The sequence below is a fragment of the Condylura cristata genome, unplaced genomic scaffold (assembly GCF_000260355.1).
Source record: "Condylura cristata isolate star-nosed mole 26May11 unplaced genomic scaffold, ConCri1.0 scaffold00004, whole genome shotgun sequence".
Classification (NCBI taxonomy): domain Eukaryota; kingdom Metazoa; phylum Chordata; class Mammalia; order Eulipotyphla; family Talpidae; genus Condylura; species Condylura cristata.
The window spans coordinates 50,809,119-50,822,913 of NW_004567105.1; the positions used below are offsets into that span (position 1 = coordinate 50,809,119).

Here is a 13,795-nt window from a genome sequence, read left to right on the forward strand (position 1 = left end):
CCCAGCGGCGGCGCCGGGCCGGCTCCCTTAAGCGGAGGCGCCTCCCGCCGCCTCCTCCCCCTCGCCGGTCCCTCCCTCTCAGCGCGCTCGGGCGAAGTTTGCACGTCAAGCCCCCGGAGTGGAGCCAGGGCGAAGTCGGAAACGCAGCCACCTATGGAAGAGGCCGGCCGGCCTACCGACCGGCCCGAAACACCGTCAACTGTGATCGACATTGGGCGCTCCAGACTGGGGTCCGGACCCGGGGCCCAGGGGCTGGTGAAGGGAACACTTTGCTCTCCGCTCTCTGGAGGCCGCGCAGCTGTCAAAAGCATGAATGGGAAGAAATCGCTGAGCGGACGCCCAGCTTATAGGAAATCACTGGCTGGCGAGGAAATGCGGCCCAGGTGCCGTCGGAAGCTCGGGGCTCACCCCTGGCCCACTACTGAAAGTCACAGAGCAGCGCCCAGAGTACTTGAACTTGTTCAATAATAGGAGACGACGTGAGAATAAGGTGGAGTGGAGAAGAGATGTTTTGAAGACAGGAACCGAAATTTCTCCATTTTCCCTTCCATTTCTCCTGAAAGTGACGTATTCACCCCAGGATTAAAAATCAGTCTTGCTATTTAAAATCGAACTCGCTTTTAAGCCTGTTAGTCTTTCCTTTTTATGGTTATAGTTTTTTCCCGGCAGGGCAGGAACCCAGGACATAGGGCAATGTGCAGCATTCCCAGAAATTGTGTTAGAAGACACTGTCTTCTGTCACATTTTGTTCACTAAATTAAGCACTGACCCACAAAACTTAGCACCCCTCCCCCCCAAAAAAAAGCACAGGCACGTGTGCAAAAGCTTTGGCTTGGCTTTTTGGGTCAAAATGGTAAAATAAAAGATTACTTAATGAATTAAAGTATGCGAAATACTTGAAACCGTAGCAGACCACACCAAGCACTTTAAGTGTTCTCATTTTTACTGTTTGAAGCTGATCATGAGATACAAACAAGGATTCTGATCATGTTTCACAAGGCAGTAATATCACACTCAAAGCTGCACCTAGGGTTGGAGAGAGGGGTTATAGATTTTTTATATCTGGAACATCTGGTGTTAAAGGGGACCGATTTCTGTGCTAAAAAAACAAAGTCCAAATTGCTTCCACACAAAGATGTTAAAAATGAGTAGAAAATAATAAATGCTGCTGCAACCTAAACTTAACTCAGTGTTCTTGCAGAGAGGGCCTGTGTGACAATAAGTGTGTAAAATAAGAGGGCGCGTTAGACAATAAGTGTGTAAAATTATTCCTGGATTACATACAGTCATAAGTTCCAAAAAGTGAAACTTTGGGTGTTTCCTGTTCTTATCTGAACAGTAAAAACAAAATAACCAAAAACAGTAGAAATGATGGGAAGAATAAAAAGTTCATTACCAAAGCTTTAACTTCCTACATATGAGTATCAATAAGAAAACACATGAATAAAACAATTGCTTTGGTAACAGGGTTCCTAACTTTTAATTCAGGTCCCCAATCTTAGATATCCCCAATGCAGACTTTCAATTTTTGATTTATCCTGAATCACTGACAAATCTATAAAATCCCATTAAAAAAAAAAACAACACCTCACTTCTGCTTTCAGGCAGACAGAGTAATTTATGATTTACTCTGAATTTTATAATTCTACATTTAAAATAAATAAACATTTGAATTTTAATGGTATTTGGAGCTGCCATTAAAAAGAAAAGTTTAGCCTCGCTGGTGGCACAAGGGATTAAAGCACAGCACTATGAAGCTATCCACCGCCACTGGGCCACTGCAGTTCCATCCTCTGATCCCTCATCAGAGAGCTGAACCAACTGGCACAGCAGACTTCAGTCTCAACCTGCTGCTTCCCTCAGCAGTGTATTTCAGTCAATCTGCCTGTTCTATTCCCTACTCTGTTTCTGGTGAATCCTCTCACCCCCCACACCTCTGGCCTATACCCCAGTTCGTATATGCATAAATAAATAAAACTACAAAACAAAAAAAAAAGCAAAGTTTAGGGTCACCTAGTTATAGATTAGATAGATCTATATAGATACCAAATGTAGTTTACCTACTGTGTATTGCCCTTCTGATTCCTGCATAAAGGAATGTGAGAGGAAGAATGCAATATGAAGTACTTCCTCAAAACACTGCTTGATTCCCTCTTTTGTACATGTGATAAAACCTCAAGATTCATAAATGACTTCCTACCAATGGGGGTCAATATGATCGGCGATTTACACTTCAACTTTTGTCCCTAAGCCTGCTTCATAACTTTTTTTGATTCGTTCAATAAACACAACAGGGCTTAAAGTGAAAAAATAGTAAATACCCTCCAAATATTAATGCTAGTTATTAAAACAAGTTACTACTAGTAGCAGTGATCAATTATTGAGCACTTACTAGGTGCCGAGCCTTGCCAAAAATACTTCATTATTTCAACTAATATTCACTATGGTGTAAAGTACAAGTTGTATTATTTATAATTTACAGACAAGGAAAATGAGGGAAGGCTCTGAGCTAGTTCCTATAAACTCCTTCTAAGGTCATATAGTAGCTGTCCCATTGACAAGTTATGTAATCTAAATAAGTTACCTCACTTATCATACCTCAGTTTCATAATCTGTAAAATACAGACAAAATGGGGCTTCTTTTCTGAGGATACCTTGAAAAGATTCATGGAAAGCACCAGGCAGAACTTAACATAAAATAAACACTTAGTAGAGTACATATGTCAAATGAGCAATTGAAGAAGCAAGTCTGATCTTCAAAATTTATTACCAAGTATATGGAGACCAAGAGAAAAATGGGCAATTTCTGGCATCTCCTCACTAATGCTCTTCTACTGTAGCCAGTTGATCACAATCTCTTTACCAATAAGAAATTCCTAACCCTTCTAGAAGGAAATGACAGTTTCTGATATCCACAGTTGGTTGGGATTTCCTAATAATTTGAATAAGTCATCAACAAGAGTCAAAACTGCTACCCTGGAAAGTGCAGTTTCCAAATATGATACTCAAATTTGGGCAACATTTTAAATATGTTTCTTATACAATGGGCACTTTATCTAAGTTTCCTCCTGTCATAAACAAAAAGTACAACAGAAACTCAATTACTTGATTTTACTACCAAGCCATAATAAAGAACCCAATCTCTTAATTTAAATAATCATTCTCAATACCCAAAATAATCCAATAAGAAAATGACCAACAATATTACGTTCATTTAATAATTATTTTAATATAGTAATATACATTACAGACTACCAATCAGTCCTCTTGTCAGTGTTCTTTTGATGATGTCTAATAGCTATGAGCCTCTTCAGTATCTGCCTGCAGAGATCAAGTACACATTATATATAAGGTTTGAATGATGAGGACTCAGATTTTCAAACAGTTCCTGATTCTCTACCATATATAAGGATATTCTGGTAGGTACCAGGATGAACAAACATAGTGATTATCATGAGGACATAAGAAGAGTAGGAAATAGGGGGTAAATTTAATTCATTAAAAAATATTCCTATGAATAAAGCCGTCACCACCAATTTGACTGTATGTAGCTTAAGAACTAGGCCATTAGAAGTGAAATGCTGCCAAATTCTGAACATTTCATCCCTTTCAGGGATGCATTTAAAATACAGCCTTACTTCACTGTCCAAATTTAGGGATGTTCCCAGTAGGTGCCAAGGGTAACAAGGTCTTTCTTTACAAAAAGGATTCTTTGCACAGCAGATTCACTTGTAAAATGCTTTGTTCAAAGAGCAAAAGCATCACTCAATGTAAAAAAAAAAGCAAAGTTGATGTTTTCAGATTTTAAATCCACTTATCAGGCTTAATGTAATATGGGTTTTGCCCAACTCATGAACTATTTTATATAGCCAACGAGATCTTTAAAATAAACAAATATAAAAGGCTAAAGTCAGCTAAAAGTTTCCTGGGGAAAGAACTCACAAAACCAGATTTTTATTTGGGAAAAAAACACTGGTCCAATGCAATCTTTTAATAAACTTGAAAACCAACAATGACCATGTATTATCTGTGCAAACTGGGAGTTGGTAACAGATTCTTCATTATCAATAGCCCAAAAGTGCAGTCATTTGAGTACCAAGAATCTTAGATACACTGAATTAAGAATGTATTGACTTTGGTTTCTATCCCTCTACTGAAACTGACTGAGCCATTGTTCTCATACTCTCTCCCTTACTGGTCAACTTCTTTTTTCCTTTCTTCTTTATATAGATCCAGGGTTCTCTTCTGCATATGGGGTACTGACAAGCAAGTCCCTCCTTAACCATACTCCCTTTTAGGAACTACCTTAGAGCCTGTCATGAATACAACAATATTCCAGTAAGGAGAGAACAAGTGGAAGGAAGAAAATCATCTAACTCAGTGGCTGAAAGAGCACAAAATCAAATGCAAAATAGGATAATAAGGATAGGTGCAAAAGTGGAGACTTAGAGATGAGGAGTAATTATCTTTATAAAGAATTAACCTGTGAGGGCCCTCCCTGGTGGCGCAGCGGGTTAAAGCACAGCATTAAGAAGCGAAAGCCACTTCCTCATGAGTTCGATCCCTGCCTGCCCCGGAGGTGACCACATGGCACGGCAGACCTCTCCTGACCCCGCCCGCTGCTTCCCTCAGCAGTGTGCTTCATTGATCTGCCTGTTCTGCTCCCCGGTCTCTCTCTGGTGTATCCTTTCACCCTCCACATCCTGGCCTGTACCCCAGTTCTGTATGAATAAATAAATAAATCTTAAAAAAAAAAAAAAAGAATTAACCTGTACATACTCATTCTATAGACTGAATTACTTGCTAACTTTTGGGTTATTGTCCTAATCATATATGTGTAGCTTCATATGAATTGTTACAACACAATCACCAGTAATGAGAAAGAGAAAGAAAAAATACACAAAAAGGTAATAAAATATAAGTTTAAACAGAATATTCCCTAAATGTCTCCAGGGATTTAAAAAATGATCTCTAGTTTTAAATTACTGACAAAGCTGATTTTAAATCTTGATTTAAAACTTTTCGGTTACATTGTTTTAAAAAAATAGAAATGTTTAAATTTTAGAAAAGAAATAGAAACACTAGACCAACATTCAGCTATAAAAAGAGGGTGACTGTATAGCTAAAATTCTAGTGCACTGCCTCAGATGCAATAAAATGCAAAGATTAATAAACACAGTTAAAAATAATTCACGATGTCACCTTTGCATGATACAGCTTTCACTGAGGTGGATGTAAGCGTTAATATTTTATGGACCTAGCAGTGAAGAGCTTAGGTTCTAGAGTCAAACTGTTGGGTTGAATCCCAGTTCTATCACTTAGTACTTAGTAGCTGTGTAACTACATGGAAATTACTTTAGCCTTTCTCTTCCTGTTTCCTCATCTATGAAATGAGTACAACAGGAGTATCAACATTATGAGGAACATTAAGAAAGTTAATAGTGCAAAGTACCCTATTATTAATAGCACTATGCCTGTCACATAAGCCCCCAATTCTAATCTATCCATGTTATACTACCAAATCAATCTTGCAGACTAAGTCATGGCTTTCTTTATGTCAGTCCCTGCTACCATTTCTAGGGGGTCCTTCCTGACCAATAAAGTCAATAAATACTTTTATCACATCAGGTCCTCTGTAGCTGGTGCTGACAGCAGCCTCAGCATTTTTACTGCATTTCTTCCTGCAAGTATACTACCATGGCTCAGCCAAAATGAGCAAATCATAGCTTTAAACACATTCTCCCTCCACTATCCCAGAAACCTACCCTTTGTTCACATAGGCCATTCCATTTGTAGTTATCTTCCCTCTATTGGCTGAAATCCTACCATTCAATCAGGTCCCTCTGAAATTTTATTTCTTCAACTAAGTATTGATTCATCTTACATGGAAACTCAACCCCATTCTTAAATCACACGATTTTATGGACTGGAGTTAAGAGTACATATGTAGAAATCCATATGACAATGAGACATATGCTTAAGTTTTCCAGGAATGAACAGTTTGCATTCCCAATGTAAGTGCATCATTTGTAGTTGGGCACATAAAAACTGTTAAGATGTGTAGTAGCCAGGCCCTCCCTGGTGGTACAATGGGTTAAAGCACAGCACTACAAAGTTGGCCCCAGCCACTGAAGCACAAGTTCAACTCTTGATGGTCTTTCATTTAGAACCAGCCAGGAAGATGGTCCACATGGTGCTGCAGACCTCTCCTGACCTGCCCTCTTCTTCCCTCAGCAGTATACTTGGTCAGTCTGCCTGTTCTGCTCCCTACTCTGTCTCTGGTGAATCCTCTCAATGCCCCATCCCCTGCACTTCTGGCCTATATCTGTATACATAAATAAATAAATCTTAAAAAAAAAAAGATGGGCAGTAGCTATGTCCCCACACTGGTTAGTAAAATGCTAAATGGCTATTGTTCAGGACTATAGTGCAGGTGTATTAGCACAAGGGAAAAAACACATCCTTTTCCCTTTCCTTACAAAGTACCAGTTCTATGCAAAGTCACAGGTCCAGCAAACCACTGGACTTCTACAGCCTTGTGTGTACCTTGATTCATAGCCCATTTAGGTTTGTTCTAACTGCTTCCTGGAAGAACACACTGTTTCATAAAGGCCTGTATTCCCCTTCCAGCTCTTAATCTACATAAAATCTACAGGACCCCAGAGCCATTGATTGCCTTCTCCACATTCTATGGCATCCTCCTCCCCACCAACCTGTTCTAAATGAAAGAACATCAAGAGTCGAAAAGATGAACTGAAACAAAATTGCTGTTGGTGAGGAATCTACCTTTGTTGTTTTACAGAATATTAGAATTTTCCAGATGGTTTCAGTGGTATCTGAGCAGCAATCACAAATGGGTAGTTACTGAAGTATTTCTTACATAACAGAATCAAAAGATAAACTGAACTTCATCAAAATTATTTAGGCTTTGTGCACCAAAGTCCTTCACAAAATTGTGAAAAGCAACCTATAGAATGGAGTGGGGAAATTGCAAATCATATCTGATTAAGGGCGTGAATATAAATAACTCTTACTTTAAAAATGATAAATAATCCAACTTTTACAATACAAAGGATTTCAATAGACATTTTTCCAAGAAGATAATACAAATGACCAATAAGCAAAAGCAAAAGTGCTCACCAGCATGTTATTAGAGAAACATAAATGAAACATACCAACTAGGTGACTATCAAGTAAAAAGAAACAAATGAAGAAAATGACAAATGTTGGCAAGTTAGTGTAGAAATTGAAATCCTTTTCACTGCTGATGAGAACGTAAAATTGGTCTGACTTCTGTGAAAAATAGTTCGACAGGTCTTTTAAAGGTTTAACACATAATTATAATATGATCCAGTAATAGTAATTTCACTTCTAGGTATGTATTCCAAAGTATTAAAGGCAGGGACTCAAATAGATACTTATACACCAATGTTCACAACAATATTATTTAATAGCTAATAGTTAGGTGGAAGCAACCTAAGTGCCCATCAACTGACAAATGGATAAATAAAATATGATCTACCCATGCAATAAATTGTTATTCATTCTCTAAAAGGAATAAAGTATTAGTAAATAGGTATAAATATATCAACATGCTACATGAATATACCTCAGAAACACACTAAGAAGCCAGACACAAAATGCCACATATTACAAGATGCCATTTATGTGAAATGTCCACATAGACACATCTATAGAGGCAAAAAAATAGATGAGTATCTTCTAGGGGCTGAGGAGAAGGAAGTATACAAAGTGACTGCTTCAAGGAAATGGGATCTCCTTTAGGGGTGATGAAAATGTTTAGCACCTAAATAAAACTGATGCTCATACAATACTGTGACTATACTAAAAATTACAAAAGTGTACATTTTAAATGGATAAATTTTTAGTGTTTGCATATATCTCAACAAAGTAATTGTTTTAAAATAAAACAGACAGCTTCCTACAAAATCCTTACTAACTTCCCTTGAAAAATCATTGTGATCTTATACCAGGTATCCACAGAGTTCCTCATGACAAATCTCAGTTGGAGCTAAAGCTGGCCTTAGGACCACCTAACGCTGAGCCTCACTGGGCAACTTTTTAGATTAGATTTTTATGAGGAGCCAATGAACTGTTCAGAGGCGTCAATGAAATAATATGCTAAGAACAGTATGTGGCAATACTAAGTGTTTATTAAGTATTGGTTACTTTTATATTTTATGATACCTAATCTGACTTATAATAAAAATGAGTGGCATTCACATTTCAACTTTTTTTATTTTTACAAATGAAAATATCGCCTATAATGTAGCAGTTCAAAAGAAGTAGAAAGTCATGATACAAGTTTTTAAAAGCAATATGCCAAGTACTATATATAACATGCACCTAATTTGTACAAAGTAATAATGATGAAGATGGGTATGTGCATAGAAATGGTCTAGATAATTCTGTATTCACAGCAGTAAGTGAAAGGCTATTATTAAAGGGGCTTTTTATTGACATACATTTTTATATAATGTTTAAATTTTTCCAGCTTTATTGAGATAAAACTGACACATAACACTTGCAAAAGTTTAAAGTGTCTAACATGATTAGACGTACACATTATTGTGAAATGGTCACAATACAGTTAGTTGACACACCCATCACCTCAAAGAGTTAACTAAGTAATTTAAGGCAACAAACCTCATAAATAGGAATTATAGTATTTTTTTTAAAGAGGTACTCAATTTATTTTGGTTGATATCTTTTTGAGAGAATGTTTTAATAAAGTCCTGTCAGGTGAATAGCAATTTTACAAAATAATAAAATCAGGGGCCATCTGACTTGCTCTTAAAGTCAGCCCTTCACTGGAATTCCCAAAATAATGTAATTCTTCAGTGTTCATTATGGAGTTTGTGATGCTGTATTTTTTAGCTAGTAACAAAAAGATTCTAAACTCTTTGGCCTGGCAGTCAAGACCTTTCACTATCTGGTCAAACAATCCTTTTCCTGGCTTTATCACCCAGCACTCCCTCTTACAAAACTGCACTCTACCTAAAACAACCCATGAAATAGGTAGTCCTCAAATAATATTCCATTATATTTTTAAATTGAGCTAAAATACACATAACATAAAATGTACAACTTTAAAATGTACAATTTAGTGGCATTTAGTCCATTCACAATGTGATGTCCCCTTCACCACTATCTGGTTCCAGAATATTTCCATCACCCCAGCAGGAAACTCAGAATCCATTTAGCAGTCAATTTCCATCTCCATTCCTCCCAACTTTGGAAACTGTATCTTTCTGTCTCTATAAAGTTGTTTCTTTTGTCTATTTTATATAATTGACAAGATGTAATATGTGGCTTTTCCTCTATGGCTTCTTTAAGAGATTCATCAATGTCATAGCAGGTCAGGAATTTGTTCCCCTTTTTGGCTGAATAATATTCCAATGTGTGGCTACACCACCATTTAGTATGGCTTACAGACATTTGAGTTGCTTCCACCTTTTGGCCAATGTAAACTATTTCATGCCATTATCTTTTTTCTTTCATCTTTCTTCAGCTTCATGTACTAGTTGAAGTCTAGCCTACATTTGAGTTTCAGATCAATTCTTACCCTCCCCAACTTGCCTGCCCAAAGTTCTCACTTTCCTTTTGAGTTCCTTTACCACTTCTATACTCTAGGTAACTGTCAGCAGAAGGCAGAACTCCATGGCTTTATTTAGGTTCACTCAAACTGCTTTTTAATTAGTTGCTAACATCAAAAAAACTCCAGGAAAAAATCATTAAACATTTCATTTCCCTTAAAAATTTGGAAGATCTGCCAACATCATCATTTCATTCTGCATTATTACAACAGCACAGTTTAAATGATCTCACTGTCTCACCCTTGGTCCCTAATGATTATATCAATATAGTGACAACAGTAGTTTTATTTAAAAAGAAGTGAGACTCAGAAACTTTCAGTGGCCTCTTACTTCTCTCAGAGTAAAAGCCAAGGCCTACTGGATGTCCTATGAGGCTATGTACACTAGCCTACCACTCTCCAGCTTGCTTGCCCATCTCTTTCTCCTTTCTGTTGTTTGGACAGTTAGGGTCCTGTGTTCACTCCATCCCCTGATGAGATAACTCATTGTTCTACTCCTTCACTCTTAGCGCTCAGATCTTGCATTCTCAAAAAGTCCCACCCTGACTACCCTTATTTAAAAATAAGGGTAAAAATCAGCACTTCTGATTCCCTTATCCTGTTCTTTCTACCCACTCATCATCTAATATAATGTATAATAATATATTTACTTACTACACTTACTGCTATCTGTTCCTTTCTATTAAAAGGGTAAATGTCACAATGGCCAAGGTCTTTTGTCCCTTTGGTTTACTAGTTAATCTCCAGTATCCAGAAGACAGTATAGCATGTAGGTAGGCATACAATAAATACATGTTGCATAGATACTGGGTCTGCAATCAGCTGGCAGTGACAAGGGATTGTCCTTATAGCTTGGTCATGAATTTCCCAGTTTCTCAAAGTTCCACCTGGCCTACTTCATTCCCGCAGCTCTCTGGTCTCTGTAGACTTCAGTTTGTGACACTTCCTTTTCTGCCTCTTGTCACTGAATTCCAGAATAGCATTCTTACTTCCAGAATATTTTTCAGCAGAATAGCATTCAAATGAGCATAAGTCTAACTGCAGTATTTGGAAACCACCTATTTTTCTCCTTCCACCCCAAGAATAATCCTAATACACATAGCTATAATGTTATGGACTAAAGAAATCCTATGACATTTCTGTCAAACATGTTTCTGCTCTACCTTCCCGTTCCAGATCCCATCAGTGTAAATTAATGTGAATCCACCATCTAGGAAAGTCCTGCTTCTCTGGCACTTTCCAGACATTTCACTATGAATGGTGTTGATGATCACTGAAAGAAATCTCTGTAATGCTGACCTTTTGGCTTTATGACAGCAAATATTACGGCCCTATTTTGAAGGCAGAGATTTTATAGTTGCCCAGTATAGTTGTCTTCACCTAACTAGAATTGCCACATCTGTCCTGAAGCTCCTGTTTCCCTTTGTTAACAGTCAAATGTTATCTTCACAGACTGCTACCAGTCTGAGGTATCATGTTTGTTGCCAAAGTAGGATGACCAACTTCAGAGACTGATATTTCTTTGCTTTGTCTTGTTTGGCTTCTGTTTAAAGTTTTATTCTTCATGACCCATCTTAAACAGTAACTTAATTTTAAGCTCCCTCATTGCTTTCAGAAGAAATTGGAGATCAGATCTTTTTTCTTTTAAATCAATATTCCCTCATTAATTTTCCTCTTACACACTAGGTGAAACTTAACCACCTGCCTCCTCAAATAGTAAATGCACAATGGTGAACATGTAATGAGAAATTCAACTAATGGTGGCTGTTGTTTCTGTAAAGATTTGGGACTGCTCACAAGCACAGAGAAACTGGAAGGCTGGGCAAAGAGCAAAGACACTAGGCCCAAAGAACATGCCTAAAGAGTTCCTGCCTATTTTACAATTTGCTTTAGGATCTTCCTTGCCCTACCTTGCTTATGTGAAGAAAACAGGTGCTAGGGAAAGAAGAATGGGAAAGAAACACAAGAGAACATCTTAGGCAAATATAGATCTGGATTGGGGTTGTGGGGTTTTTCTGTCTCCCAAGTCTTCCTGTAGCTTATTAATAAATTTGGGGTGGGAGGCAGTGGTTATTTAGCAGTTTTTGTTTTAACAAACAGCTAATATTGTACTCCTAAATTTACCATCATTTTATATTAGTAAAGGTTATATGTAAAATGTGAGATCTTACTCTGATACCTTAAATATTTTAACTATCCTCTTTTGATAAAACTCAAATTCTAATATAATCAGAAGGACTGCATTTATTCAGCATTTTCTGAACAACCAGTTACCTTTTCTTTGGAGGGTAAGCCAAAAATCTTGATTGTTTTACCAGTGATTCTTCATCTGCTGTGATTATGGAATCTCTTTCTTCTTAATTTTATTCAGATCTACAAAAAGAAAAGGGCAAAAGTTTCTGAAACAATGGATAAAGCTAAAGAGAAACGTACAGCCTCATTATTTCCCATATGTTTCAAAATTATTATATGTGCTTTGAAATGTCAAAGTGTTAAAATTTGAAACTTTACCAATTTTACCATAAATGTAACTTTTTTTTAAAATGAACTTAATTGGCTGTATTTGCAATAAAGTAAGAACAAATGATTTCAATATGTATAAGGTGTCATTCTCCTGGGGTTTAAGATATCTTCACTCTGTGGAATTTGCTACTAATAAGATTTTCCTTATTTTTTTAAATGGCCATTCAGAAAGCCTACTCCTATGAAACTGATGAAACTGTCAGAATCACAGATATAAACATAAGTACCACACACACACACACACACACACACACACACACACACACACACACACACACAGAATGAGATTATTTGGAGAGTTTACTCTATCCTGCTATCCTTTATCATTCAACAGTGTATAGAAACAATTCATACAACCACAAACAGACAAAAAACTCAACTAAACCATTTTCTTAAAAGCCCAGGAAATTATGCCTCCCATTATCTACATAGTTTTGTAGCTATGTGTTTGTACATATATATTTCAAATAGAATGTGGCTACCATATGAATTAATTTGGGGAGAAGCAGTCAGTGGGTTGAGGAGTCAAGAGACCAGAGATTAACAAACCAGAGTTAGAAATTAAGCTGAATTTTTAAGCCTGATTTTGCAGCAAAAGAAAAACAGCAAGAATAGGAATGACAAAGCTAGGGACAAAGCTAGGGAATGACAAAGCTAGGGAACAATGTATAAAGCACAAGAGAGGCTAATTTCATATGAAAAATTCACTAATAGTACATTTTTTTTCTGGATATATAATCCCCAGCAAGACCAAGAAGCGGTAGTATTACTTTGCTCAACCTTCTTTATTATCACATACTCAAGACGGCAAATCAAATATTTCTATTCGAGATACTAAAAAATAATTCTGAAAGTGTGTGGTTGAAATTCATGCTAGGTTTGAACATTAATTCATAATGATCTTTATTGACTTCTAAATTATTTCTGAATTATATCTTTACCCTCTTCTTTTTAGTTCTAGTTTTATTTACCCACACAATGTTATTCAGTAATGTAATCATTCTATAAAGTAACCACTCCTACAATCTTTAACAGTCAGATGCTGCTTCTACAGATTTCTTATTCCTACCCAGTGCCCTATCTTTTAGGTATTTCCCTCTCACTAAAGTAGTGTTGCCTCTCTGCCTTGTTTCCAATAAAAGTTACTATCATGCTTAACATGTCTGTTCTCAGCCAAAAATAATTTCTTTGTATTCTAAACATTTTACAACTAAGCAAAATCACTCAAAGGAATCTACAAATTATTAGGATAGAGAGAGCCAATAAAGATGTTCTATTAGAGATAAGATAACCATTCACCTCACTGGTGGTGATTCCTTCACAGTAGAGTGGAGGTGTAGGCGAAACAACACCGCATCAGATTAGAGTCAATGCTTGATCTTATTGCATTTCACTAGGTCAAGCTATTTTTCAGTTTTTCTATCAGGATGCTCCAGCTATATCGCCAAAGTATCCAAGGGCATCATTAGATTTTTAGGTACCATGAAATCTACCCTAAGACAGTGCTTCCCTTTTAAAGAATTCTCCATTAACTACTCTGTGTGCTTTTTAAAGGAAAACCCCATTCCTATAAAAAATGGTACTGGTAGTAACTAAAAATAAGTATTTACAAACAGTAACTTCTCTGCTTAGATTGGGATAGAGAACTCTAGTAGG

At 36.9% G+C, this 13,795-nt stretch overlaps 1 protein-coding gene and 1 long non-coding RNA gene across 2 annotated transcripts in view; both read right to left on the reverse strand.

Moving 5' to 3' along the window:
• Window positions 1–212, reverse strand: part of ATXN7 (ataxin 7) — an 85,206-nt gene extending 84,994 nt beyond the window's left edge. The window contains exon 1 of the mRNA XM_012735163.1: window positions 66–212. Within this exon, the coding sequence (XP_012590617.1) occupies window positions 66–212 (147 nt within the window). The remainder of the gene's footprint in view (window positions 1–65) is intronic.
• A 3,056-nt stretch (window positions 213–3,268) lies between these two features.
• LOC105854758 overlaps window positions 3,269–13,795 on the reverse strand; it is a 33,911-nt gene continuing 23,384 nt past the window's right edge. The window contains exons 2-3 of the long non-coding RNA XR_001146279.1: window positions 11,891–11,989; window positions 3,269–3,321 (exon numbers count right to left, since the gene is read on the reverse strand). This is a non-coding gene — a long non-coding RNA (uncharacterized LOC105854758). The remainder of the gene's footprint in view (window positions 3,322–11,890; window positions 11,990–13,795) is intronic.